Raw genomic sequence first — 27,534 nt, 5'->3', positions numbered from 1 at the left:
GCTGAGTGGCCTGTTCTTGACTAGATGGTATTCCACCTGATCCTGTCACATCTGGATCACCGCAATGCACATGTAAGAATGCTGTTCATTGATTTCAGCTCAGCATTCAATACTATCATTCCCAGGCAGCTGATCAGTAAGCTGGATCTGCTCGGACTCAACACCTCCACCTGCAACTGGATTCTGGACTTTCTCACTGAAAGACCTCAAACAGTACAGATTGGGAATAAAAGATCTAACACCATCACACTGAGCACAGGTGCCCCCCAGGGTTGTGTGTTGTGCCCGCTACTCTTCACGCTGTTGACCCATGATTGCACCTCCAACTCTGACACAAACCACATTATCAAGTTCGCCGCTGACACTTCAGTAGTGGGACTCATTGAGAACGACGATGATGCGACGTACAGAGAAGAGGTGGAATGGTTGGCACTTTGGTGTAAAGACAATAATCTGTCTCTTAATGTTGAAAAGACAAAAGAGTTGATTGTTGACTTCAGGTAGACAAAGGCTGTCCATCTCCCACTCAACATTGATGGCGTCACAGTAGAGAGAGTGAAGAGCACCAAGTTCCTAGGTGTTCATATCACAGAGGACCTGTCCTGGACCAAAAACACCAACTATCTAACAAAAAGAGCCCAGCAGCGTCTTTACTTCCTGCGACGACTGAAGAAGGTGCACCTCCCTAAACCCATACTTACCACCTTCTACAGAGGCACCATAGAGAGCGTCCTGACCAGCTGTATTACAGTCTGGTATGGAAACTGCCATGCCTCCGACCGCAAAGCCCTTCAGAGGATTGTGCGGACTGCTGAGTGCATCATTGGCAGCTCTCTACCCAGCCTGCAGGAGATCTACACCTCACGCTGCCTTCATGAAGCCACTAGCATCATGGATGACCCCCACCACCCCTCCCACCAACTGTTTACTCCTCTTCCATCTGGAAGACGACTCTGCAGCATCAGGAGCAGGTCTGCGAGATTGTGCAATAGTTTCTTTCCCCAAGCAGTCCGGCTCCTGAACACCATGCTGGCCTCCTCCACACTGGACTCTTTACTCCACACACTCTCTGGAATAAATAATACTACGTAATACTGTATATGTTTTTTAGTTATATATATATATATATATATATATCTTGTGTACTGCACCTTTTTACTCTGGAGGACGATATTTCGTCCCACTGTGTACTGTAAGTATATTGTTAGGATGACAATAAAGCTCTACTACTACTACTACTACTACTAGATTGTTCTAATGTTGTAATGTACATCTTCTTGACAGCATAACCAGTAGAAGAAATGAGTCAGAGGACGTGATTGAAGTAAAAAGAGCAAAATCAGACAGAGAGAACTGGCAAGTGAAGCAAAGACTGAACGGCAGTTTATGAAAAATAAAGTTGCTCCTTTTTGTATTTACTGTACAAATAACACAAGATACATTAGTCCTCACAATTACATCATTGGATTTGTGCAGCTCGTCACCCCAGTCCCTCCACCTTTTTTTTGATCTTTCAGATACAGTATTGGCTTTGGAGTGAACATTCAGCCTGCAGTGCCTCTCACATCGTTCTCTCAGCCCGGGAGGAGGATGGACCCGGTTAGTTGTGGCAGCGCCACGTCCAGTAAGAACAGTCCTTGCAGGCATCAAGAAGGTTCCGTTTAGTCTCAGCTGGCCTGAGGCACCAGGCAAACACGCGTTCAACCCCAAATGCCCAAGAATTCACATTGCTGTCACAGAAGCATCATTGCACATGACCTTTTGGAGTTAGTGGGCACCCGTGAGGTGACACACAACCCCATCCAAAAAGAGCAAATTAAATCATCTGTGGAAAATCTTCAGAAGCAAAAACCAAATGCAAAAATCAGAGGGGAAAAAAAGGAGAGAAGCACTTCCCAAAATGACGTGAGATCAGGATCTTAAAATAGTATAGATGATCAATCAAAAGGAAATGTTTTATTTAAACTATAAGCAATTGAAGCTCTTTCTTAAATCTTCATGTGCATGTGGCAGCAGCATTCTTGCACATCATAATACATCTGATTCATTTTAATTATTCATAGGACTGTTTCTCTTTTTAGCCCTGGGTGCAAAGATAGCACATATAATTTAGTTTTTTTTCTATAATGTTCATTCATTGATTTTGCTCAATTGCACAACTGTGCAAATCACAGCGGTGATTGAGCAACGAAGGCTGTAATGGACACGGGTCAGGCAGGCCAGTACCTCGTGAGTGCTTTCTTTATCATGAATTACATGTGGCCCCACCGGTGCTGGGCAGTGATAGTTCCAGGATGAAAACCCTACATCTAGAATGTATTTAGTCGATCTGCATCCAATTTAAACATCTTCAGGCTCTGCGTGTAAAGTGCTCTCTGAATCCTCAAAGTGTGTACCGCTGCGCAAATCTTTCAAGCACAGAAAGTTCATTCACTCAGTGGAGGCACGACATGTCCAGCTGGATCTTGTACCCAGGGCTGCTGGTCAGTGCGCATTAGAGAGCAGAGGCTGGCACCGGGTGGCTACCTTCTCTAGCCATGGTCATGCTTTTAAAAGGCAGCGGCGCTGGAAGGTCACAGCTGTGGGGAGACAGCGCGCTGCCACTGGGATGCTGCCATGTGTGACCGGTCACATAGCCCGACGTGGTGGCGCTGTACGCCATGTAAGGTGACACTTGAGTGGCTGGGTGGTAAGGCGCCATGCTGGGTGCTGAGACATAGCTGTTCACCGTGGGCAATCCATTCGGCGTCTGTACAGAAGACAGAAGAGAACACTTGAGGTATGTATTAGATTTTCTTTTAATTTTTTTACATTCTCAAATTTTATGCAGGCTACATTTTTACATTATAGAGTACCCCATAAGTGAAGTTACGGGTGGTCTAAGGTAAAGCATTACTGAAATCACATTGACTTAAACATTAATGGATTTTGTTCTTATGATGGATACCTGAAATACACATTACAATTGCTCCAGTCCTTGGACTTTCTGTAATCAAAATTATAAAGACAAGGCTCGACTAGCCTGCTTTAGATAGACTGCCATTCATAAGACAGCTTCTGTAAACAGAACTAAGAGTATAATATGAGATGTGGTGGCTTTTAATTGCATTGATTTTGTAAATTGCACACGGAAATTATATATTACTGTGAGAGTGTTTTGGATGGCTGTAGATGTACAAAATAATACGTGTTTAAAGCTGACAACAGCTACCTGTGAAGTGTTGTTTCCCACCATTCCAGACTGGGAGTTCAAAATGGGCATTCTGTGATTGTTTGAACTGGACGAATGTGGCCAGTTAACTTCATGGTCTGTATGCAACTGTTGACAGGCTAATTCTCTGTTTTCCATAATACCACATATCAATGGTCTCTGTTTTATTTTTTTAAAGAAATTCATTAGTTGAATGAACATAATAATAAATGGCAGAGCAAAATAAAAGATCAGTGATAGAATGTGATCTACAAATGCTGTAAAAGTTTTTCACGATAACATTACATAATCTAACATTTGCAAATTTTCCAAATCCAGTTCAGGGTGATGGGGTGCTGGAGCCTAATTTGTAGTTGACAATTCACCTAATGGGCACATCTTTGGATCAATGAGGTAGCAGTGATAAGAAAACCTCTATATATTTAATAGTTAAATAAAATATAAAATATAAAATCTATAATATGATAGATAGATAGATAGATAGATAGATAGATAGATAGATAGATAGATAGATAGATAGATAGATAGATAGATAGATAGATAGATAGATAGATAATATTTTAAATATTACTTGTTTATCACTAAAGTAAGTGTATATACATATATATATATATAGGGATTGGAAGTCAAAATAGTGGACTATCCAAGTATCATTAGATTACTTCTAAATAAAATGCAAAGTTCAAAAATAATGACCTGGAGCTCTTTATAATCTCCTACAAGGACATAGACTTTTGTTATTTACTACCATATATTATATGCATTATTGGTTTGTTTTATTGACTATCTATCTATCTATCTATCTATCTATCTATCTATCTATCTATCTATCTATCTATCTATCTATCTATCTATCTATCTATCTATCTATCTATCTATCTATCTATTATATAGTGCCTTTCACATCTATCTATTTATCTATGTTTGTTATAACAAGTTGTTTAAGTTTTGCAGATGATACCAATCTCAGTGGATTGACAGATAATCTTGAATCTGTTGAATCATCACAGGTGGACTTGAACAGCAGACGGGCTTGGACAGATTTGTGGCAGATGAAATTGAGTCAGTAAATGTAAAGTAAAATATGGTGGGAGTAAAAATGTTAGGTGTGAGTACACAATGGGAGGTCTGAAAATCAGGAGTACACCTTATGAGAAGGACTTAAGAGTCATAGTGGACTCCACACTATCAAATGCCAGACAGCATTCAGAAGCCATTAAGAAGGCTAACAGAATGTCAGGTTATATAGCGCCTTGATGTGTGGAGTACAAGTCACAGGAGGTTCTGCTCAAACTTTATAACACACTGGTGAGGCCTCATCTGGAGTTATGTGTGCAGTTTTGGTCCCCTGGCTACAAAAAGGAGATAGCAGCACAAGAGAAAGATCCAGAGAAGAGCGAAAAGGCTGACTCCAAGGCTACAGGGGATGAGTTATGAGGAAAAATGAAAAGAGCTGAGCCTTTACAGTTTAAGCAAAAGAAGATTAAGAAGAGACCCGACTGAAGTGTTTAAAATTACGAAGGGAATTAGTCCAGTGGATCGAGACGGTGACTTTAAAAGAGTTAATCAACATCATGGGGACATAGTTAGAAATTTGCTAAGGATAAGTTTTGCACAAACATTAAAGTTTTTCTTCACACAGAGAACCACAGACAAATGGAATAAGTGACCAAGTAGTGTGGTTAATAGGTGGACTTGATTTTATTTTGGAAGAATTAAGTGGACTTCAACGGTGAGCTTTGTGGGGCTGAATGGTCTGTTCTCGTCTATCCATCCATCCATCCATTTTCCAACCCGCTGAATCCGAACACAGGGTCACGGGGGTCTGCTGGAGCCAAACCCAGCCAACACAGGGCACAAGGCAGGGAACCAATCCTGGGCAGGGTGCCAACCCACCGCAGGACACAAACACAAACACACCCACACACCAAGCACACACTAGGGCCAATTTAGAATCGCCAATCCACCTAACCTGCATGTCTTTGGACTGTGGGAGGAAACCGGAGCGCCCAGAGGAAACCCACGCAGACACGGGGAGAACATGCAAACTCCACGCAGGGAGGACCCGGGAATCGAACCCAGGTCCCCAGATCTCCCAACTGCGAGGCAGCAGCGCTACCCACTGCGCCACCGTGCCGCCCCTGTTCTCGTCTATCTTTTCCTAATGTTTTAATATAAGCATTCATCCATTTTCATGATCTTCTCATTCCAATTTTTACTTTGTGCAAGAATACAGCGTGTCCTACCAGCAAGGCAGAAGTCTAACTTGAACCAGGTGCCATTAGATTGCAAAGAAGAAAAAAATGAAACCATACAGTCCCACTAAGTAAAAACTGCAGAAATAAATAACTATATAGAATCTATCCCCACCCCCACCTCTCCCCCTAAAAACTAACCAAATACAAAAACTAAATATATATACATATATATATATATATATATATATATAGAGAGAGAGAGAGAGAGAGAGAGAGAGAGAGTGTGTATATAAGAGCGAGGGAGGGATAGAAGAACAATAATGCTGTTTTTTATCTTCTTTGTATTTTTATGTTTTATCATGAAGTATGGAAGCAGCCTTGCACGCTGACACAGCACCTGCACTTTAAATGTATATAGAGTGTATAATCGTGTATTAATCGTGAATGTCTCGGTACACTCAAACACAAATTTTAAAGCAGTTTACCCTATATAGAGTTTTATACTACATATAATTTTTAATCTCCACAATGAACGGGTGAAACAATCAAAATGCTAGGACAGCAACATTAAGATGTATAAAAAGTTAAAGATTTGTAAATCATTTTCGATAAAGTTTCTCCTCTGCCAGGGGTCCTTAATCACAGTCCTGGAGAGCCAAAATGGCCTCAGGTTTTTGCTGCAACAAATGTCATAATTACAGACATTTTCTTAATTTTAGTTAACTCACTTGTTACAATTGAAAACCTTCAATAATAATAATAATAATTCTTTACATTTATATAGCGCTTTCTTAATTGCTTATTTCAGTTTCAATAAGTTAGCTTTTAATCATTTCCTATTTTCTTAATAAGCCTCTAGTTAATAATGAGATGCGAATTACCAAACAACCACCACTTGTGCTAAACTGATCCTATTAGCACTGTGTACATACATCATGAAGGCTCTGTGTTAATTAAATGTTGGTAATAAATGACTGGGAAAACTGAAGGGCTAAGAAGTACAAATCTGTTCTGCTCCACAGAAAATACAGGTAATGTCTTCAGAAAAGCAAAATTTACAATGTAATAAAGTAGTGAAACAATGAAATTATTAACACGCCATATAACAATATTGCAAGTTTCATTATCAGCAAGAACCAGCTTCTAATGAGAAAACTGGTTAGAATGAAATCCTGAAGCCACTGTGTCATCCCAGGACCACAGCTGAGGACCTCTGCCATACACTGATGAATTCTGAAATACAAGACTGAATGAAGTTTTGGAAACATGGAGGGTTGCAGTCATCAAGAATGATATGAACAGGTGGCCAATAAGTTGTCAATGTATCTCTAAAGTAAGTGCTCTAGTAATACACTGTGAGCACGGCTGTGGGGAAGTTGGAAGTCATCCAGGAAAGCATGAGGTGCAAGACAGGAACAATCCTCATATATATCTATATATAGTAGTATAGTAGTAGTATAATATAGATATTATAAGAACATTTACTTTAGTGATAAATTAACAATATTTAAAATATTATCTATCTATCTATCTATCTATCTATCTATCTATCTATCTATCTATCTATCTATCTATCTATCTATCTATCTATCTATCCAGTGTATTAGCCATCCCGTTCCTTTATCAATTCACCTAATTCATAATCAGGACTGCTGTGTGTATGTATGTTGTATGACTAAATGTCTGTTTGAGTGTTTTGAATGTACAGATAATCTTCAATAGTGTTCAGTTATTATTATGTTTTCTATACAAGTTTTGTCATATAGTTAAACTCTGTAACTGCTGAAAAAGAACGAAATGTGAACATTAATCAAGCAAGCTATCTGCTGGCATATACACTCCTGCTTTAATAACAAAATTCAATCTAAGCATTTATGATTTTTTTATTATAACAATGGAATATGTCAGAAATTCTTAACAAATATCCCGCATCCAAATAGAAGGAACACATCTAAAAAGAACGTTTTTAAACAAAAACGAACATCAGTATACCCATTAAAACTGTCGTAAATGTCAATTTTCATACGCCCATTTAAAAAATAATAATTTATTTTTGACTAATACGTACCAAGTATTTAACAATATCCTTTTTGTGGTTTTGTTACTGTGGGGTGCCACGTCGGTTGAACATTTATCCTTTGAAGTGGTCAACTAATCGATTATTAAAGCAAACGAAATTAAAGTTCAAGTTCGTCTCCCTTCCAAATGCAGAACTAAAATCTGTCACGGCTCGGCAAATTCCTCGAACGTGTGTTTGCTTTCTTATCATAATTAAGTTGGTTTAATATGAAAAGACACTGCTTTTGGGGGTTCGCCTTCAAATGTAAATATTATTTTAAGGGAAATAGAGCTACCGCTAAACGTAAGTATTGGGTGTCTTTCCTCACAGCGGACGATTTGAAGTAATCTGTTTTGAGTTGCACATGTCGTTTAAACCCGTCTTTAAATATAAGGCAAAGTTTGTTTGATTGTTTTAACTGTTTTTTTATTAACAACGTATATTTTTGTAGAATGTTAATAACAGAATATTTGGTGTTTTCATTATTCCGTTTAAAAACTCCTTAAAACAAAGAACTGGGTCCCGCGGGTTTGAGAATGAAATGTTGTTATGTGACATTTTAACTGCCTTCGTATTATAGATAGACGGTGGCGTAGGGTTTAGCGCTGCAGCTGCTGGCTTTGAATCCCGTGCTCCCGGCGGCTACCTGTATGGATTTTGAACAGAATCCCCCGTAACTACATGAGTTTTCCTCAACATTATCCGTGTGTTTTTTCCGTAGTAAGTCTGCATGTATATGTGTGGGGTCCTACGATGAACTGTGGCTTCGTTTAGGTCTTAATGCTGTCGAGGCAAACCCCGTATGGTATATTATGATGTAAAATATCACAGAACCTGCACCAAAATAAGAATCTCGCACTTTCTAGGTGCGTTTAGTTAAATTGTGACATTGCAAACGTATGTTTCATTAAATGATAGATAGATAGATAGATAGATAGATAGATAGATAGATAGATAGATAGATAGAATGCCTGCACGTTCATATGTGTGGGTATGCGGGGGTTTACATGTATGTATGTCTGAATAGGTTTAAAGTATTTTTGCTAATGGGCTGTTCGTAATTATTGTGGCGTTCATCTTGTAAGCATAAAAGGGAAACATGCATCAATTTTAAAGATGTATTTATCCCCCTTGGTCTTTTTCGCTAATCCGGGGTAGACCCCCTGGACTGACGTCTCAACTCCAAAGGAGCAAATGAAATGCTTAGTATCTTGCACGCTACGTGGCTTTCTTAAATGATTCAAATGTGTATTGTAGCGGAACGCCCCACTGAATACATTTTAGAATTAAACACCAAAAACAATTATAGCCATGTAAAATATGTTATATTTACATATTTCGCAACAAATGTGACATTCGAATTCTTTTTGTAACCTTTCCCGGCTAGAATCCTAGTTGAAAGTTTTATACGTATGAATTGCATTACCCTACGAATTATTTCAAATTCCAACTCATTAACAGCGCCGTCTAAACTCTTGATGAAAAAAAAAAGACTTCCATAAAAGACTCTACTAATATAACAATATTAATGGGTGAAAACGGAAAACATGGAGGGGAAAAATCAAGGATCCATTCAGCAGGCTGAGCTGGGGGTCGGAATGTAAACGATTACTGCGGACCGTTATATTTTACAGGCATTCTCTCTTACAAAAATGTCATTTCTGCTTCCATAACGTTAACTCTATTACTCAAAAAGGCCTGTAGTAATCTAATCAAGGCATTTTTATAAGGAGGTCGCTGGGGGGGAAAACACACACAGAGGTCACGCTAAAAGAAAAGCTTATTCAAACAAAAAAGCGTGAATCTCGAAGTCTCTCTGCACAGATGTATTTCAAACGTGAGATAAGGCATCTCTTAACGTTTAGTAATTAATCTTACTAACTATCCAAAAAATATTTTGATCAATATTTGTCCTTTTATCTCTTGTAATGAAATAATGAAGACACTTTTTCCATCGATGTTTTCAACGACCACATAGTTATAGAATTGTACGACAATTTGAAACAGTGATAGCAACACCGTGCAAAAAACATATATTTAACTGATGACGAAACTCTAACAAAGCCGATATTTTATTTGAGTTGCACTCGCCATTCCCTCTCTCAGATTTTAATTATATTTCATTTGCACATTAAAATACAGCGTAGGAAGTGGTAGACCGCATTGTTTAAGCATATCACTGCCGAATCTTATTTTATAACGCTTCTTGCATTTTGTCGCTACTTGTCTATGGTGTCTATAGAAATATGTTAATTTTATGATATTAGGAAGGTCAAACAGGCGCCAGCTTTTTGAAAAATTAAACAATTTCGGACACGATATTCATCATCAAAAATTTAAATGGTAGATGCTCGTATTTTAAGTTCAGTCATGTGTATGTTTACATAATGTAAAAATAAGCATAACATTATTATTATTATTATTATTATTATTATTATTATTGGTGGAGATGGTGGTGTTCATAGTAGTTTAGGTCATTCAGTCTGACAGTCCGTTTAGTACATAAGGTAGAATTTTTCCGACGGAAATTATGGATTCCTGTGAGCAACCTTTCAAAATCACTTATTAATTATTATTATTATTATTATTATTATTATTATTATTATTATTATTACACCAGTATGATCTCGATAAATCTGAATTATTAACCCATTTCCACCTTTTGAAAACACAGCTACCAGAACAAAACAGTCGACAGATAACACCGACCGCCTATTTCAAAGCTAACCCCTAAAACCCACACTGTAAGACTTCGAAAAAAGTTGAACATTTCCACTACTGAGAGTGCCAGGCTGGGCTGAACTATACGAGGACTCGACATGTGTCTTTATTTCGAGGTTAATATTATCACCAGGTTTATTTGGATCATTGATTTATATAAAATAGAACAGTTCCCGAATCCCTAGGGCAACACGTTTTAAGAAAATTAATCATTTTGAATATGCAGTTTGCTTTAGTGAAAATTTAAATAGAAAATGAACGCAAACAAAATATTAAACGACTTTATGTGTTTTTACGATGATATGAAAAACCGAAACTATGCCTACAGCTTAATTCAATTATAAATTCATTTTATGTAATTCTTAATATGAATTTTGGGTCAATGAAGACAACACAGAATTTAAAATAACAACATGTAAAAATAGCTTGATGCAGCTAGATAGATTATGGACATAAATCCAAAGATTTTCGTCCAAGATAAAACCTCCTAATGATAACATGTGCAAACAACACGTAGGAACAACTTCTCTTATTTATACCTAAGTTTTATTCAAATAGATCAATCCACACATAAAAAGCAGCAAATTCTAATTCAATAACCCCAACCTGGTGTCATTATGTCCGCCATGTGTTGTGAATATTACTTGATTGGCCAACGGTACAAGTCTACGCACAAACGAGCAAGTCTCGTCAATGACCTTCCACAGGTCGATTCAATGGCCATCCGGTGAAAGTCTGTGACGAGAACGTCCATCTGCTTTGGGAGCACTCACATCTGAGCAGAGGTGCATCATTAGGCCGGACAAGAAAAGGATGGCGCATGCAGAAACAATGAAACCTGGTCATATCAGATTAAAGTAAAATGGTATAATAATAATAATAATAATAATAATAATAATAATAATAATAATAATTTAGCATGTATACTCTTTCTTGCTTTACTATAATAAACATGTTCAGAATATGAGGCTGCGCCCATTTATTTTTGTTAGTGAATATGCTTCTACGAAGTGATCATTGCATTTCCACTACAGCACGAGCACGTGAAATAATTTCTATGTTTTCTGGCAGCAACATCCCCGTAATCTTTGCAGTTAACTTTGCAGAAGAACGCAAGACGTTTTTTGTGTGCCACAAGAAGTAAAAAATATTTTCTTTCAATCACAATGCAGTCCTTCAGTGGACTTTTTTAAAAATACCATCAAGTGAGCTTATTCTACCATTAGTTACAAGTAAATCACTGTTTCAACCAAAATAATCAATGTTTACGGGATGTGTGTTTTTACCTGCGTGTATTTGGCTTCTTGCTCTAATTGACCTTTATCCATGCCATTGACTACAGGCGAGACAGGAGGCTGAAAATTACTTCTGTTTAATGTGCTCCAATCTTCTAGTTTGGAACTTGGAAAGGTGCTGTCACTGACTGGAGGTAAAGCAAAAAATAACAAGAATAGGACAGACACATCAGTATGAGGCTCACTGTGGCTACGGCACTTTCTTTCTTTCTTTCTTTCTTTCTTTCTTTCTTTCTTTCTTTCTTTCTTTCTTTCTTTCTTTCTTTCTTTCTTTCTTTCTTCACACACATTTTCTGTCTATATAGAGCACATTAATTGAACAGCTCCATCGTGTCAAATATTCCGCAGCTATAATCACACAGCGCTGGGTCAATCAATGAAACCAAACTCTAAAGACTCATCATTTAAACATTTAGTCATCAGTTGTGGATTTACGCTTCACTTTAAAGATTTGCCAGAAGCCATAGAAATTCATTTTCAAGTGTGCTTAGGGTTGTTCTCTACAAAGTGGCTAATTTACCTACCTAGGTACCTTGATAAGTTATTCCACTCACATTCCTAAACCACAGACCATTATGGAGGAAGGGAAACCTTTTGCTGGTCGTTTCTTCAAGTAATTTGAAGAGATGTTAATATCCAAACAGTACATATCTCGACGCCTTTGGCAATACATTCTACGGTGGAGATATTTATCAGCATTGGTATCATTTCTGGCAAAAATAACAAAAGTCTGAAGCTGCATTTTGTCTGTTCATGTCGAATTTTTCACAACCCTCGCTCATCTATTTGATTTGTTTAACATTCGTAATTCCTCGATATTTTTAAATGTCCTTTACTGCTTGAAGCGGGTTTGATTAAAAGTCACGCGTTGACAGAAGTTGGTTAATCAAAAGCCTGTTTGCACGAGCAAGTTATTGCTCGTTTATTTATTCAAAAATTAAAACGTTGGCATAAGTATTTCAACTTGCGTTAAAATGTTAACTCATAACTGTATACCAATAGTCATTTTCATTCTGTTAACGCTACTTTTAATTCTTATTATCCTCTTAGATATAAATAACAATATCTTAAACACTTTTCAGAGTAACTATATTGAAAGAGAGATGGCCTTTTTTGTCGCGCTTTTTAAAATTTTATTTAAGCTGTTTCTCACAAACACTCCATACTATATACTGTATATATATATATATATATATATATATATATATATATATATATATATATATATATATATATATATAGTATGGAGTGTATATATGTGTGTGTGTCTTTCCGTAGCATGGGAGGGAAAGGATCTGTTTCTACTGAAATACACAGCAATAGGATAGAATTAGACACAATGTAGGCTACTGTAATAAATGTGCCCAACAACGTAATTAAAAAACTCTATGCTGTCAGACAATCTGTTGGAAGCAGTAGAAAATGTATCACTTCAATTAGTTCAGATTGTAATTTATTTCGGTTTTGAAAACCTGCAGCGAACATCTGCAAATAATTTGGAATTACATAAATTGTTTGTGGAAGTCCGTTTCGACAGCGTCTGTCTTTTTTTTTTTTTTTTGCGGGTCGTTTTTGTTCAACTAACTCAACAGACCCCGATGGCTTTCTGCTCATTTTCATTCCTTTACCCTATAGTTGCTATCATAATAACCACCCTAGAAAGGTCACCAGACTGTAAAAGTGATAAGACGACTGTCAACACGTCTGCGACAGCTACTAAGAAACGTTTTAATAAATATAATCCTTAAAATGGCCATACGTTAAACACTAGGTAGTCAAATCCTAATTTTGAATAATAGTCAATTAATTCATATATCATGAAAAATAAAAATGATACACGTCAGCAGATTTAAAAAAAAAAAAAGTAAGTAAAAAATGATTTACGCTAAGTAGGCCTTATCATTTAAACTTAGGGCCTAATATTCGTTTAAAGCCTGCTAATATGCATTCGGTTAAACTAACTGTATGGCGGTACATAATTTCAAACGCCAGTAAGCGACGAGGCCTGCACATTTTTATTTTAATTATATATTTTTTTTAGTTTTAAATTTTTAAGTGAGAAGCAAGCATATTGAAAGTGTAATGCATGCAATTAACACGTAACATTTTCAACAGCGTTTATTATACCCAAACACTTTCATATCTGGATTATCAAATGAAGAAGGCTGCATTAGCAACATTAAACAGTCTTGCAACGTAAAGTATCGCATGAAACCACTTAGAGAAATATACAAAACATTTAAACTATACGTTATATTAAAATTATTTTCAAATTGCTTCATTTGCTATATGCCAATGCAGAAGATAAACGTTTTCATCAGATTTGATTTTCTCAACCGAATTTCACTTTCTGTTATGTCCAAATATTTTCACGTTTGTTGGGCGAATCGGAGTGTTTGAAAATTCTATTTGAACTTACAATTGACCAATTTGCTTATAAGTTTGATATACATACATAGAGCAATTTACTTAATTCTGATTGTCGTTTTAGAACGGAAAAATATAAAGAAGAATGTTTTCGCATGGCAAGCAGACACCGATTGACTTTTGACCTTCCAAGCAGGACAAATTTGGTTTGATTAGTACGCGCAAGGCACATTTCCTTTGGTCTGCCTCTCCTGCAGCTGAAGTGCGCTAATATTTGAAACACCTCGTTTTTATATCTCCGATCCGTTTCTTTTCATCGTTGTGTTTCGCTTTGCCTTTCTGTCTTCACCGCGCCTGTACTAATATTCTACATCCGCTCTTTAATTATAACGCAAAGGCTCAAAGCATCTGTTTTAATACTGTTAGTCTGCGCTCGTTATTCTGCTCGGCTCACCCCTCTCACTGCACTGAATGCTTCACACATCACAACTTCAGTCACCCACAGTTATTCAGGTTCTTTGCTGTTGTTGTAGATCATTACAAACTCAAATTATATTAATCATAAATGGGAAATGGAATAAAAATGAAACTAAGACACACAAAATGAGAAATCTCAAATACCAACTACTCAACTAACTTTTAAAAAAGCTACTTTATAGAAACAAGTCTTCAGGTGTTATCCTTAGACATAGCTCATTAGAAGTTTCACAAGTTAAGACAGAAGAATGGATGACTCGCATTGATTTCCTTACTTTGTTGTTCCGTTATCGATCGGATGCCCAAAATATCTGTGACTGAATGGGAAGACGGCCATATCCTGTGCATCGCCATGTGTCCTGGGATGGTGGGTACACCGGGAGGATTGGGTACCTTGCCACCGGCGATGGGGTTCGGGTAAGAGTAGAGGTGATTGTAAGGCAAGGTCGCTTGGGGTGGCGGGTGTGGTGCCTGCTTTGCCGACTCATATTGGCTCTGCTGCGATAGATTTCCTATCTTGTTCCGAAGGATACGGCTGATGGAGCTCACTGAAGGCAAGTTGAATTTGTCGCAAACCCCGTCGGCCAGCAGCCTGTCACGGATCTCCCATGCAAAGATACCGGGGTCTCGTTGTTTATATGTCCGAATGTGTTTCACTACCGTCGGGGTCGTAACCCTCGGTTTGCTCCCTCCTATAGCACCCGGTAAGATGGAGCCAGTCTCGTTGTAGCGGGCCAGGATCTTGCTGACACAGCCGTGGGAAACACGCAATTGTCTACTGATGTCACAGGGCCTGATGCCGAGCTGAGCAAGTTCTACAATCCTCAGTCGAATTGCATTGGGAAGAGGTCTGCCGTTCACAAATACACCACCGAGCTGGTTCACCTCCCCAAAGGCAGGCTCTGGCATAGAAAGAGAAATTAAAGGTTAAGTCACATTAATGTCCATTACAAGAATGTTGTCCAGTACACAATACGAGCATTACACGTGTTCTTTAGCAATACATATTATTAACATTTGTTTCACCAAACTGTGTATACAAATAAAAATTTACTTTTACAATTTTAGTTATAAACATTTTTCTAAGAGTATTAACACGTACATTCACGTGTCTGCCTGTTGACCACAGACCTATAAAAGTGTGACTTTTGTGCCGGCTGTCCACAACTGAATTTGCCCTTACAGGCTCATCCCAAAAGGGGACCGTCTGTACTCCTCTTGATGCGACCCCAGGTAAGCACTGACACAACAAGCACTCGCCCACTGCTCGACACGTTTCACTTTTCAGCTTCACTCACCCATTGCTTTGAGTCGACCAGGTTGCTTTCCGAGTAGGCTGCACACCCACAGTTCTTTCTTCCCGGTCGAACGAAGGGAAAAAGCTTTGACCTGAACCGCCGACGTTTTACAGATCGTCGCATGAGAGGTAAAATCAGGATCTGTTTCCTGATGAGACTTACATTTCAATCTCATACGAGGAGTGGGCCGGATTTTCGGAAAGATTCTGTCATTCTTTTTTTGGCAGCCAGTAGAAAACAGGGCTTGACTCATGCGGTGTTGTAATTGGTCAGCGGAATTAACATGACAGCGTCCTGTTGGCGGCTCGCTGTTTGTGTTGTGTCAAGCTTGCCCAACACCTCGACTTCCAGCTACTCTGAAGGGATGGTAAGTTTATTCAAATTTAGTAAAACTTTGTTTTTTTATGTTACATTAAAATTGTCCCATATTTATTAACTAAACACATGCTATAGTAGAGACATATAGACTGTAATTTAGATTAAACACCATTAAGAAACCTGCTGTGCAAAGACGTCTATCTTGTAAATAATTTTATAGAACAAATGCATTGTTTTATAGGACAAAGTTTGCATTGGAACGTTTTAATATACTTAACTATAGTATTAGCTTATTTCCAAAAAGTTAAGTTTATCGAAGTCTCTATAAAAACTTAATGATTCATCTTTCAGTTTTGTAGGCAACTGTTTGCTGAAAGTATATTTAAAATGTATCTCCTTTAACGGGTACAACTAAACATTATTATTATTTTTATTATTATTATTATTATTATTATTATTATTATTATTATTATTATTATTATTATTATTAATGAAACATTAGAAAAACATCTTTTTCAACATTATGATTGCACTGCACGCCTCCCACTAATAAGCTTTGATTGTAAGAACATATATAAATTAGCTTATACTAGTGATCGATCTTCACGGGTTGTTCCTCAGCAAAATACTCTTCAGCTATAATTACTTAAGCAAGCTTAGCATAAATATTTCCTGCATCACTTACCTTAATGGTCGAATATTAAAGCAAGTTTGTTCCATGCTGTGGCTCCAAAGTACAGCTCATGACAGAATTTCACTTGAGTTATTGCAAGGCAAGAAGTGGAAAGAGACTGTGAGACGGTGTCCCGTTGAGTCAAACGCTTTTTTTTCTCTCTCTCTCTGGTTAAATTAAATCAAAAGAATTTGAATCACCTCAAAATAATATACATTTAATATAATTACACAAATAAAAGCTTTAAAGTTAAAGAAGGAGTTATATGTAGCGATCAAATAAATGGGCGACTTTAAATCAGGTGAGTAAAAAGACAAAGCTCTGCGTCTTTGTTAATATTTTAGGTGGAACACTTTTCTTTATACTTATTTTCTATTTATAGTTAGAAAACAATTCCTTCCTAAATTATGTATATCCTTCCATCCACTATTTATTAGGTTTAACATGTATTGCAATAAAGTATTATACTTTTCCAATTTTTTTTTTTTAAGTTCTGAAATTATTAATTGCGATCAGAAATGTCTTGAAATATTAGAATAAATGGCACTATTTTATTTTTATAGGCAGTAGTTTCTAATATGTCATGGTAAGTGGTAGTAAAAGCAAAATTGTTAAATAGTATTTCTATATGCATTATACTTTTAAAATTCAGATAGTAAATTCTTACCTTTATCAGTGTTAATTTGCTTACTTCATTTTGTGGAGTAGGTGTTACTGGAGAGAACTGTAAATAATAAGTGGTCAAGATATAAACTGTTCAATAGTATTTCTATGTGCAAAGTCAGTAAATTGTTATTTTTACCAGTATTCATTTGTTCATTTCATATTATTGAGTAGGTGGTTACTAGATAGAATTATGCATAATATTTTTAGCTTTTTATATTCTATATTATTCTCTTATGTTGCACAAAAATACAAAGACAAAATCCTAGCACATAGTGTGCATGGTAAATAAAGTGGATTCAGATAACAGATAGATAGATAGATAGATAGATAGATAGATAGATAGATAGATAGATAGATAGATAGATAGATAGATAGATAGATAGATAGATAGATAATGATTACTGTTCTTACTATTCTTATGTAGTTGTGCAGAATTGGCATCAAAACATTTTTCGTAGAAATTATTAACGTTATTTTAAAAGCGCTATACAAATAAAATGTATTATTAAATGCTGATAGTAATATTGCCATGTCACATTAATGTTGGTGTATAATTGCCATCATTTTTGTCTTTTTTGCTTTGTGACATTGGTCTTTGAGTTGATACGTCGTCGTCATTTTGGATTCAAGCTCCATTCACAATAACGTGTATTGTATTCGTACATCAGAGAGTTAATTAGCAACTAGTTGCTCTGTCATTATCTAGTAGATCTGCTCACAATCGTTTAAGGTTTAAGCCTCCTATTAAGGGTTCCGTTCCACTTCGTCAATTCAGCCTTTATTTTTACCTCAGAGAACTGTCATACTTGGAGAGTCCGTAGAGGTTTCCTCGCAGTTTTTATGTATAGAATACTTAGCTTGCAATTGTTAGAGCTGATACTATTACTCAGCATTGGCACAACTATTTACAATATTTTTGCTAATGTACAGTAGGCCACAAATGGCTACTTTAATAACGAATGTCTTGAGAAAATTTCGTTTGTCAATTTTTAGCGAATATTATTTTACACTTCTTTATATGATGATGATGATGATGACGGTGGTTGTTGTTGTTGATGTTTTCTAGATTCCACCTTCACATTTGCTTTCAATTTGTCAACCCTTTGGAAAAACAATCGGAACGTCCTGATCGGCGCCAAGCTCCCGATGGAACAAGGGCAAATGCTGGCATAACGGCTACAGAACTCAACCTGAAGATACGGCAACATGTAGTATTGTAATTACTTTTAGACTTTTATTAGGGCAAACATATTTGACGGAAAAAAGAAGTGTTTGTGTGTTTCGTTCAAGTGAACTTAAAGTAGTGCCCTGACGAGTTTTGTTTTTCCGCAGTGTCGTGTTAAACAGGCCCATCTGTCTTTTCTGTCGGACACCTTCCTACCTGTCCTTTGTTACAAGTGGAAGGTGACTTTTTCTTCTTCCTTATTTGGAGAGAGCGGGGGATGGGTACAGCTGACTAACTTTACTTTTTTTTGTTCTTTACTGACCAGTGTCTTCTATTTTTTCATCAATGTTTACATTCCGTTATAGGACGTTATACATACCTTGTAACAAATCGTCCAGGTTTAAAAAATAAAAGAAGCAAAAATAAATAAATAAAAGCAACGAAACATTTACATAAAGTGTATTTGTTTTCTTACGGACTGGTGCTAATTTTAAATTTGATTCCTAACCCAGTTGGCCGATGAATTCCGTGCTCTAACAGCTGCCACTGTCAGGTCAGTTGTAGCATCACTACTTGCGTGAATTCTCGATGCGCTCCTGTCGGAAGGGTTCGCTTTCCGCGCTTTGGTCTCCAGCGGTTTTAGGATAATGTTTATCAGGAATGATCGTGCTCGACTTGTTTCCATTGAGGTGCTTAGTTTAGGCTGAAATAACAGAGGTCATATTCCTCGTCATTCAGCAAAGGGCAAGGGGCCCTGCCGACCAGCTCCAGGCATGTAAGGTTTCAGATCTGGGAGGACTTGTTTGACAAAATTTAATTCACGTTTTCCTGTGCTGGTGGTCGCGGTGGTGGGTCACTCAAGTATCATTAGGTTACTTCTAAATAAAATACAAAGTTCACAAGTAATCGCCGGGGGCTCTTTATAGCTGCCTACTAGGAAGTGGACTCTTGCTGTTATTTCACTTTCTCCGACTGAATGCATTATTGGCTCGTTTTGTTGAATATCTATCTATCTATCTATCTATCTATCTATCTATCTATCTATCTATCTATCTATCTATCTATCTATCTATCTATCTATCTATCTATCTATCTATCTAATTTAAAGATTGCGTTGTCCTCTCAAGTTTCAGAAGCGTAGTTTTCAGATGTTATGATTTTAAATGTACTTAATGCTAATCGATTTAGTTTGAAAATATTTGCTTTTAATGGGAGATCAATATCTCAAAATCCAGGATTGATAATGTTCAGCTGACAGACTTAATTTCTGCGTTAGGTCGCATAATTATAAAGGTCCTCACAGCGCGCACCCATTATTAATAGCCTTTATTATTTATAATGGCCATCGACAAGGTAGTTGAAATAAAGCCTCTAACATACAGCAAAGTGTTCTTTTAAATGATAAAGTGTTTCCGTTTTTGGAGCAAGTAATGAATGCTGTGTTAAAAGAAGTCCACAAAATTTACTGGATAGCTTTGTTTTTATGGTCGTCAATATTGGAATTGTGACTCCGTGTTTTACAAATACACACTTATATTCCGTACGGCCATTTCCCAGTATGAGTGTGCGCATCCGTGTCCTCGTCCAGGGTTCCAGGGTGTCACGTTTAGAAAATACACAAGCAGATTATGCTTTATAAGATATAAAAAAACATAAAACCTTTGCCTTCATGTACAATTTCCTTACACTTTGACGTTTTGGAATTTACTCTTTTAATCCTGTTGTATGGTTCATTTCATTATAAAAGTTCACATCATGGAAGTAATTAATTTAATCGGTAATCAATAGTTAGCAAACTTTTTGACCAATAGTTTCCATTATTTCAAACCTTATTTTAATAACAGAAATATTATTGTCAGAAGGCAGTTGTCGACACTTAACAACAGTCTATTAGACATGCACGTACATTTATTTCTATAGCACAATTTCATATATGAAAGTAGCTCAAAGCTCTTTATAATATTAATAGCTGAATAAAAGAAAGTAAAAACTGAAGAATGGTTTTTTATTACAGTAGAGACTCTGAAGCTCCAGCTTGATTACAAACCATTGTACAAAAAGTAATATAGTATTTCAAACAGTGCAGCCCCGTGACAGTATCCATTGCATGTTCACCCCCTTATCCGCGTCCCCAAACTCCCTCGGATTAATTCTTACTACACATGCACTTTAGTGTGTGTGCGTGTGCGTGTGTGTGCGTGTGTGTGTGTGCGTGTGTGCGTGTGCGCGTGCCTGGCTCCCAGAAGAGGCATCGTTTCTACATTGAGATCGATCCTGGGGACTGGTATTGACTCAGATAAACGGGTTTAGAAAATAGACTGAAAGGACTGATGAAACGGGATTCTAAAATGCTCGAAAAAGATGTTGAATTTTTCATTCTTTGGAAAAGTATTCATTTACAGTTTTTTTTTTTTAAATATGCATTCACTCTTACAGTCGTTCATCACATTTGATGACATTTCGGGTTATATTGGACAGGAAAGAGTTATACTAAATTACCTACTAGAATTAATTACCTTAGTAGATTAAGGTTTTTAAATGTCCACTCCAAGATGACGGAATTGAGAGTTTAAATACACGCAGGCACAAAACTGCGAGTAGTATATTAAAAAACAAAAAGGTATAAACTGGTTAAATACTGAGCTTTTACATCGTATCAAATTGTGTGCCAGATCTAGTTCACATTCTAAATCCTTTAAGGAATTATTACGGATTGATTACTTAATTAGGATAAATGTGGTCCTATGAACAGCAGATTTAAAATCCAAAAGTTTTACAAGACACGGTGAAAGTTAATAACACTGTATGTTCCATTCAGAATTTCTTTACAACTAATCAGCGACCCCTACTGGTAAAATATATGCCATAGCCTTTACACTTCGCAGCACCACTTCGAAATGAAGACAGTGATGTGAAAAATGACACTAGTTTGAGGGTAAAAGTAATAATAAAGAAATTTTGCGAATTAAGCACAAATGTATATAAATCATTAGGTTCGTATAAAATGCACATGTATTAAATATGTGGTGTAGTCAATCCACGGTCCCACTCCGATCCAATTCCTTTTGTACCCCCTTTCTTCGCAGTTTGTACTCCAATTTCCTCTAATGGTATAAACCAAAATTAGTATCGCGAATAAGATTTAGCAGCATCTACGAAACACCAAATTTTCCTTAAACTTGAATGTTTGCTTTAGTCGATGAGTTTATGCTAATTCTTTTTGGTCCCTTAAGATTAACAATAATAATAACTAAGAATGATTTATAGCCTCCGGTAGGAAAACGCTGGGTGGTACTGGAAAGAATATCTTTTTTCTCTCTCTCTCTCTCTTTTTTCACGGCATCTTTCGGAGCCTCTGATAATTTTTTTTTCCTCTTTGGGAAGTGAATTTGAAGAAAATTAACAATCCATCAAACTACAAAGGACAATACTTGTAGTACTTTCTGTATTCTGAGAGGAAGGTCGAAGCTTCTTCTTGTGATCTCTAAATGTAGGTGCCTTATTCGAGAATAAAGTCATTTTCGTATACTAATACGTTTGATTATAAAGTATAGTAAAGGCGAGTGACTATTAACTTTAGTATAATTAAAATACAAATTGAAACCGTGAACATTTTTTTAAAATTTGAGCTGTAGATGTTTGTATTTTAAGGTCAACAGTATGTTTTATTACTTTATGTGTGTAATAATAATGATATTATTATTATTATTAATTTTTTTTTATTAAAGCATATGAATAAGGTTGTCTATTTTAATACACCTTTATAAATATATGTTCTTGTACCACTTTCTCAGGTCTATACGCACCCTATGGATTTGACGGTAATTGTGTCATCTAATAAAAACGATTGTCAATACATATTAGCCTCACAGTTCAATTTTTGGTTTGTTTATTCAAATACATCGATCCATGTTCGTTTCTTTCTTTCTTTCTTTCTTTCTTTCTTTCTTTCTTTCTTTCTTTCTTTCTTTCTTTTTGTGTTTCCAGTTATTTCATTCAAAGTAATTATTGCTGAAATGGCAATAAAGACAAGGTAACTAAACTAATGGCTTCTTCTTTCTTTACTACAACTTTTACAGCTTTAGAGTCGCCATAACTTTCAAACGATCATCAATAAAATTTTATTACGTAAAGGACGCCATGCGTCTGAAGGCTTTTTGCACATATTTAATTGTTAGTGCATCAGTGTGTTAACCGATCAAGACAGAGGTAGCTGTTTCATAACTCAGATAGACAGTTAAATAAATAATGCCGTATACTCGGGTTCGTTTTAAGACACTTGAAAACTTGCATTAAAAATAAAGACAAAAATTGCACGAAAAGATCATTATTGCAGGGAATGTATTACTTATTGCAGTTTATAAAGCCGTTTAACGCGTTATTCACTTTTTATTTAGACTTTAAATTTAATTAGTTATGATCAATTAAGGGTTAAAGAAACCAAAACTCGTAAAAAAATAAAATAAATAACATTAATGTTGCTGCTGCAATAAGGTCTTTTATACCAATAAGCAATTATGTTTTCAACATCACGTTTTCTTAATTAATTATTTACTGCATTATTGATCATGGGAAAGGCGCTATATAAATAAAATGTATTATTATTATTATTATTATTATTATTATTATTATTATTATTATTATTATTATCTTCACAGACGTTTTTAAGGAAACTTTCAGGTGTACCGTAAAAACTGTACTATTCGTTTTCTTGGTAAATTAAAATGTTTCTTCTTTCTTTCAACAGTTTAATTTGGTGGAAATAACTCTCTGAAATAACTTAATTGGCTGTTCTTTAACGTAATGAGAGCGATTACTTTACATTCAACTCTTCGTTATTTTCACACTAGACCATCAAATTCGATTAAATGTTGGCAAATTCTGCTTAGTTTAAGCTTATTGGACGTGGGAAAGGCGCTGTTAAGGCGTATGCAAGGCACTATATGTGTGTGTGTGTGTGTGTGTGTGTATTATTATTATTTTTGTTGTTGTTGTTGCCTGAATTGTAAGTGATCGTCTCCTATTAATTATACTGTTTAATTAAAACTGAACTCCACGTGTATTGTCATTTCTTTTCGTCTTTGGTATTGTTTTAAACGAGGACCTTAATTGCTTTGCCACCCGTCATCAGCGCTATGAGAAAGCGCGCTGGCATTTCCAGCTTTGTGCTCATTTGCATATTTCATAAGGACGGACACCGCGTTATTTTTCCGTGGCTTGACGAGGAACGGACTGTTCAATAAGGAAACGCACTTTTTCTTCCCTTTGAAGCTGTACTTTCATGGGAAATTCTGACCAACTAAAAGGATGGCAGACACAGATAGTAAATTCCAAGCATGAGCGATTCGTGCAGCTGTTATTCATGAAAATATTATTATATTTTTTTTCTTTTTCAAACATAACTCATAAACATTGCAGATAATGGATGGCTGGTATTCGTGTTTCACTGGGTGTACTTGGTCTGATGTAAAAAAGACAAACCAAACAATGTTTACGATGTTTTTAACAATTCATCATCTTGACAGCTGCTAGTCCCGTCACCTGGAATTCATTATCATTAAATATTACATTCCCTCTGTTTATTCGGGTTGAACTGTGCTGGTTGGGAATTAAGTTTCTTGTTTGTTTAAAACACAGTCAGTTAATCTCGAATTTTTGCTCACCGTGTAGGGGCCGTCTGAATAAAGGTTATTGTTTGTACATTAAGTGTCCAGTAAAGACATTCTGCAGCTTTTCTTACCTAGAAAACTTTACTTTTTACTCGCAAATTCGTAATTACCAAACATATAGAATGATAGAAAATCGTGATTAACGAGACAACATTCTTTTTTCTTTAAAATTGCAGATTTGGAGAGCATATAGCAATGAATTGGACAACCGTTTAATCATATACTTGATTTACATAAGCCCCGCGGGAAAAAATACAGTAATCAATCCACAAGTTTGAAAGCTGCGCAGATCTCAAAAAGTCACATACATCGATTGAGCACTGACTAATCAAATATAATGTAGACAGATGGGTCAATACTTGTATTTCATTTACTTTTAAAGGGTTTATTTTCACTCGTCATACTTTCCTTTTAGTATCTTCGCAATAAAACAAAACTGTTAAATTCATAATTATTCCATCATTGTCAACTGTATAAATGTTTAAAATATCCAGAGTATAGATTCTGCCCCGTATTGCTTAACAGGTTCGGTCCACTGTATACACTATATACACAATATAGCTCATGAGTTCAAAATCCTAGTGGACGTTAATAAATATATTTTAATAATTTCAGGTCCAGACCCCGCCCTCCAGCGGCATTAACTCGGGTTGCTGACATTTCAGTGTTAGCAAACGTAATCGTTGATTTAATTCCATTATATCTCACAGCTGCAGATAACATCTCATCAGAGCTTTTCACTATCGCACCTTAAAGTGTCTTGCATGGTTGCAGATAAAGCGGCTCTTAGACAAGTACATACTCATCACTTTGCCTCCCACGCTACTGGAATGAGGATTTTGGACTGGGGGTGTGTAGGTTACACATTCTTTTTGGGTCACGCGAGTAAGTCCTTTGTCGGACTTGTTTCAAGTTGTATTTTTATTTATAAATCAAAATGTACGTTATTCGGGATTCTTTTTGGTATGTTTTTTTTTTAAACCTGATAACATTCAAAGACTGCAACAAAAGACCAAGATGTTTACTTTAAAATATAATACCTTTTGCAGTTTGTTGAACACGTTAACAATGACATTGTGTTGGAAATCTTTTCTGAAAATGTTAACCTTCAGTGTCTCTGGGGTCCCTGTATAATTAGAATAACTGGCGCGTAGCACTTCGCCCTTTCTTTGGCTTTCATTTAGATAAATGCAAATTTCTTGTGATAAATGGAATTGATAGCAATTAGTTAAATAGGCTGATCCTCTGAGTTTTTCTTCAACTTTTGCTTTCCTTTTAAGGTTAAAACCTTCTGCTTTTATTAACTTCTTTTTGAAATCGCTTAAAACTACAGAGAAAGCGGGGGATGAAAACCCCTCGCAGGTGTTTGAAATCCCTCGCTGGTATGCGATGAATGACCGGCCGGGTGCTGTGGAGTGTTCCTGCAAGATGGACAGGTGGGTCAGTCAACACACCAATCGGACCTGATGGCAGGTTCAGTAGGATCTTATTATTGATGGAATTATTGCGTTTTTACACCGAGTACACTCAAAGCACAATTAACAATTGTAGAGTTTTCCCGACTTTTGAAAGCTAATTTTAAAGACTGGGGTTAACGTATTAAACACCTAGAAAAATGTAAGCATTAATTTATCGTTTATGTTAATCTGTCAACTAAAAACGTCAAATGACTCGTTCTGTGCTCTGTTATTAAAATTATTTTTACTGACGCTTGCGAAGGTCGTCTTTAGTAATGAACAGAGTGGAAGTTTTTCCACATTGAGACAATCCAGTTTTTAAATAAATACTTACACGTATCCTTTGAACCCGCGTGACCCTACTGAACTTTAAACTGTGTAACTGCACACGCACGTGATGGGACAAGAATTGAGAGCGCATGCCCAATGGGTGATTTGCATGACGATCGGTGTTGGAACAATCCGTTAAATTTACTAAACGTTAATTGTAACTGAATGCTAATGTGCGTATATTTAAAAAGTAAAAAATCACTTTACTGCCTTTTCTTTACAAACACATCGCATGCATTTTTTATTCAAAGAGACGTAATACGGAGATTCCAAAATGAGTAGTCCTCTTTTCATTTTCATTCATTTTTTTTCTTCATTCATTGTGTTCTTTTTTTTCATTAATGCCTAATACACTTTAAAATGGGGTCCATTTTCACCCTCGACCACTAATCCAATTAGATTAGGTAGATCTGATAGTGATTTGCCGGCCAGCCCAAATAGATTTCTATGACAAGTGAATAATCTTTTTGCACGTTACCTTCGCACACTATTTTAATTTTTCAGGATCGTTCTTTCTTTTCACTTGTTTTGAACAATGAATATGGAGATTTTTTTTTTCCATAACACGTGTCTGCATGATGTATATTTAATCTTAAAACGTACACGATATAGTTAATATGTGAAAACAAACTTGCACGAGGCGCAGGGTGTGTTGCATACTTTTCACATACACACTCTTAAGAATTATGGTTCCATAATGACATTTTACTGGTCTGTGTGGTTCCTCATAGACCCATTTCTTTACAAAGAACAATTTAATATTATGGCAAGGGTTCGTTGAATATGAATTTGGTTCCTCCTAATACAGTAGGTGGACGAAACGGAAATCTTATAGAAGGCGACCTAGAGGGATATGGTAGATCAAAAAAAAAAAAATAAACCGCGTTTAGAATTTTATTTGAGCTATTCCAGGCAGCAAAATGTGACAGCCCATTGGGGATTTAATCAATCTGGTTAAAAAAATCTTCCTAGAATCTAAATGGTTAATTTTGAGATCCATTTACTTATTTGGCTTTATCAAAGACTTGCTTATGATACAATTGATTGAGGTTTCGTTTGTTTTTTCCAATTGAAGCACAGGAAGGTCGAGTGAGTTGTTTAGGGTCACGCAGTATCAGTTGCGGGATTTGAACCTAAAACCTCAGGGTTTGAAGTGCAAAGCCTTAACCACTACACCATACTGACTGTTCTCCTATGGCCTCGCGCTGATGAACCACTCCGGCACCTTTTATTTTTTAAGAGAGTGGTTCTTTAATGGCATTTTATGGTTCTTTTCTGGGTTACGTGGTTCCTCGCATAACTATTGCTTGACAAGGAATCATTTAAATGTTCTGGGAAGGGTTCTTTGCATATGAAGCTGGTTCTTTGTGCTTTAAACAAGGTTCCTAATATGTTAGAATAATAAAGCTACCCTAACATACATTAAAACTAATGGTTCATTAAAGGCATTTTATGGTTTCTTTGCTGGGTTGTGTGATTCTTCGTAGAACTATTGCTTGACCAAGTATCATCTCATAAGGGTTCTTTGTATGAAGCCGGTTCTTTGTGCTTTGGAAAAACTTGCTAATATGTAGAAAAGTCTTTTTAATGTATATAAGCTACCTTGCAGGACACTAGCAGAATAAGAAGA

The 27,534-nt window shown here is 36.3% G+C and overlaps 1 protein-coding gene and 1 long non-coding RNA gene across 2 annotated transcripts; one reads left to right on the top strand and one right to left on the bottom strand.

Moving 5' to 3' along the window:
* Window positions 1–1,383: 1,383 nt before the first annotated feature.
* On the bottom strand, window positions 1,384–15,783 carry pax9 (paired box 9). The gene is made up of 4 exons (XM_028822275.2): window positions 15,627–15,783; window positions 14,604–15,230; window positions 11,476–11,612; window positions 1,384–2,749 (listed from the first exon to the last, which is right to left on the bottom strand). The coding sequence occupies exons 1-4, from the start codon at window positions 15,628–15,630 to the stop codon at window positions 2,495–2,497; spliced, it is 1,023 nt and encodes a 340-aa protein (XP_028678108.1). The 5' UTR covers window positions 15,631–15,783; the 3' UTR covers window positions 1,384–2,494.
* Window positions 15,784–15,911: 128 nt separating this feature from the next.
* On the top strand, window positions 15,912–18,551 carry LOC114667123 (uncharacterized). The gene is made up of 2 exons (XR_003718693.2): window positions 15,912–15,993; window positions 18,350–18,551. It is a non-coding gene; the product is annotated as an uncharacterized LOC114667123 (long non-coding RNA).
* The last annotated feature ends 8,983 nt before the right edge of the window (window positions 18,552–27,534 follow it).

This window comes from Erpetoichthys calabaricus, chromosome 16, assembly GCF_900747795.2.
Source record: "Erpetoichthys calabaricus chromosome 16, fErpCal1.3, whole genome shotgun sequence".
In the NCBI taxonomy this organism is placed as follows: Eukaryota; Metazoa; Chordata; class Cladistia; order Polypteriformes; family Polypteridae; genus Erpetoichthys; species Erpetoichthys calabaricus.
Note: the sequence above shows the minus strand (reverse complement) of the source record. Positions and strands in the feature narration are given on the sequence as shown.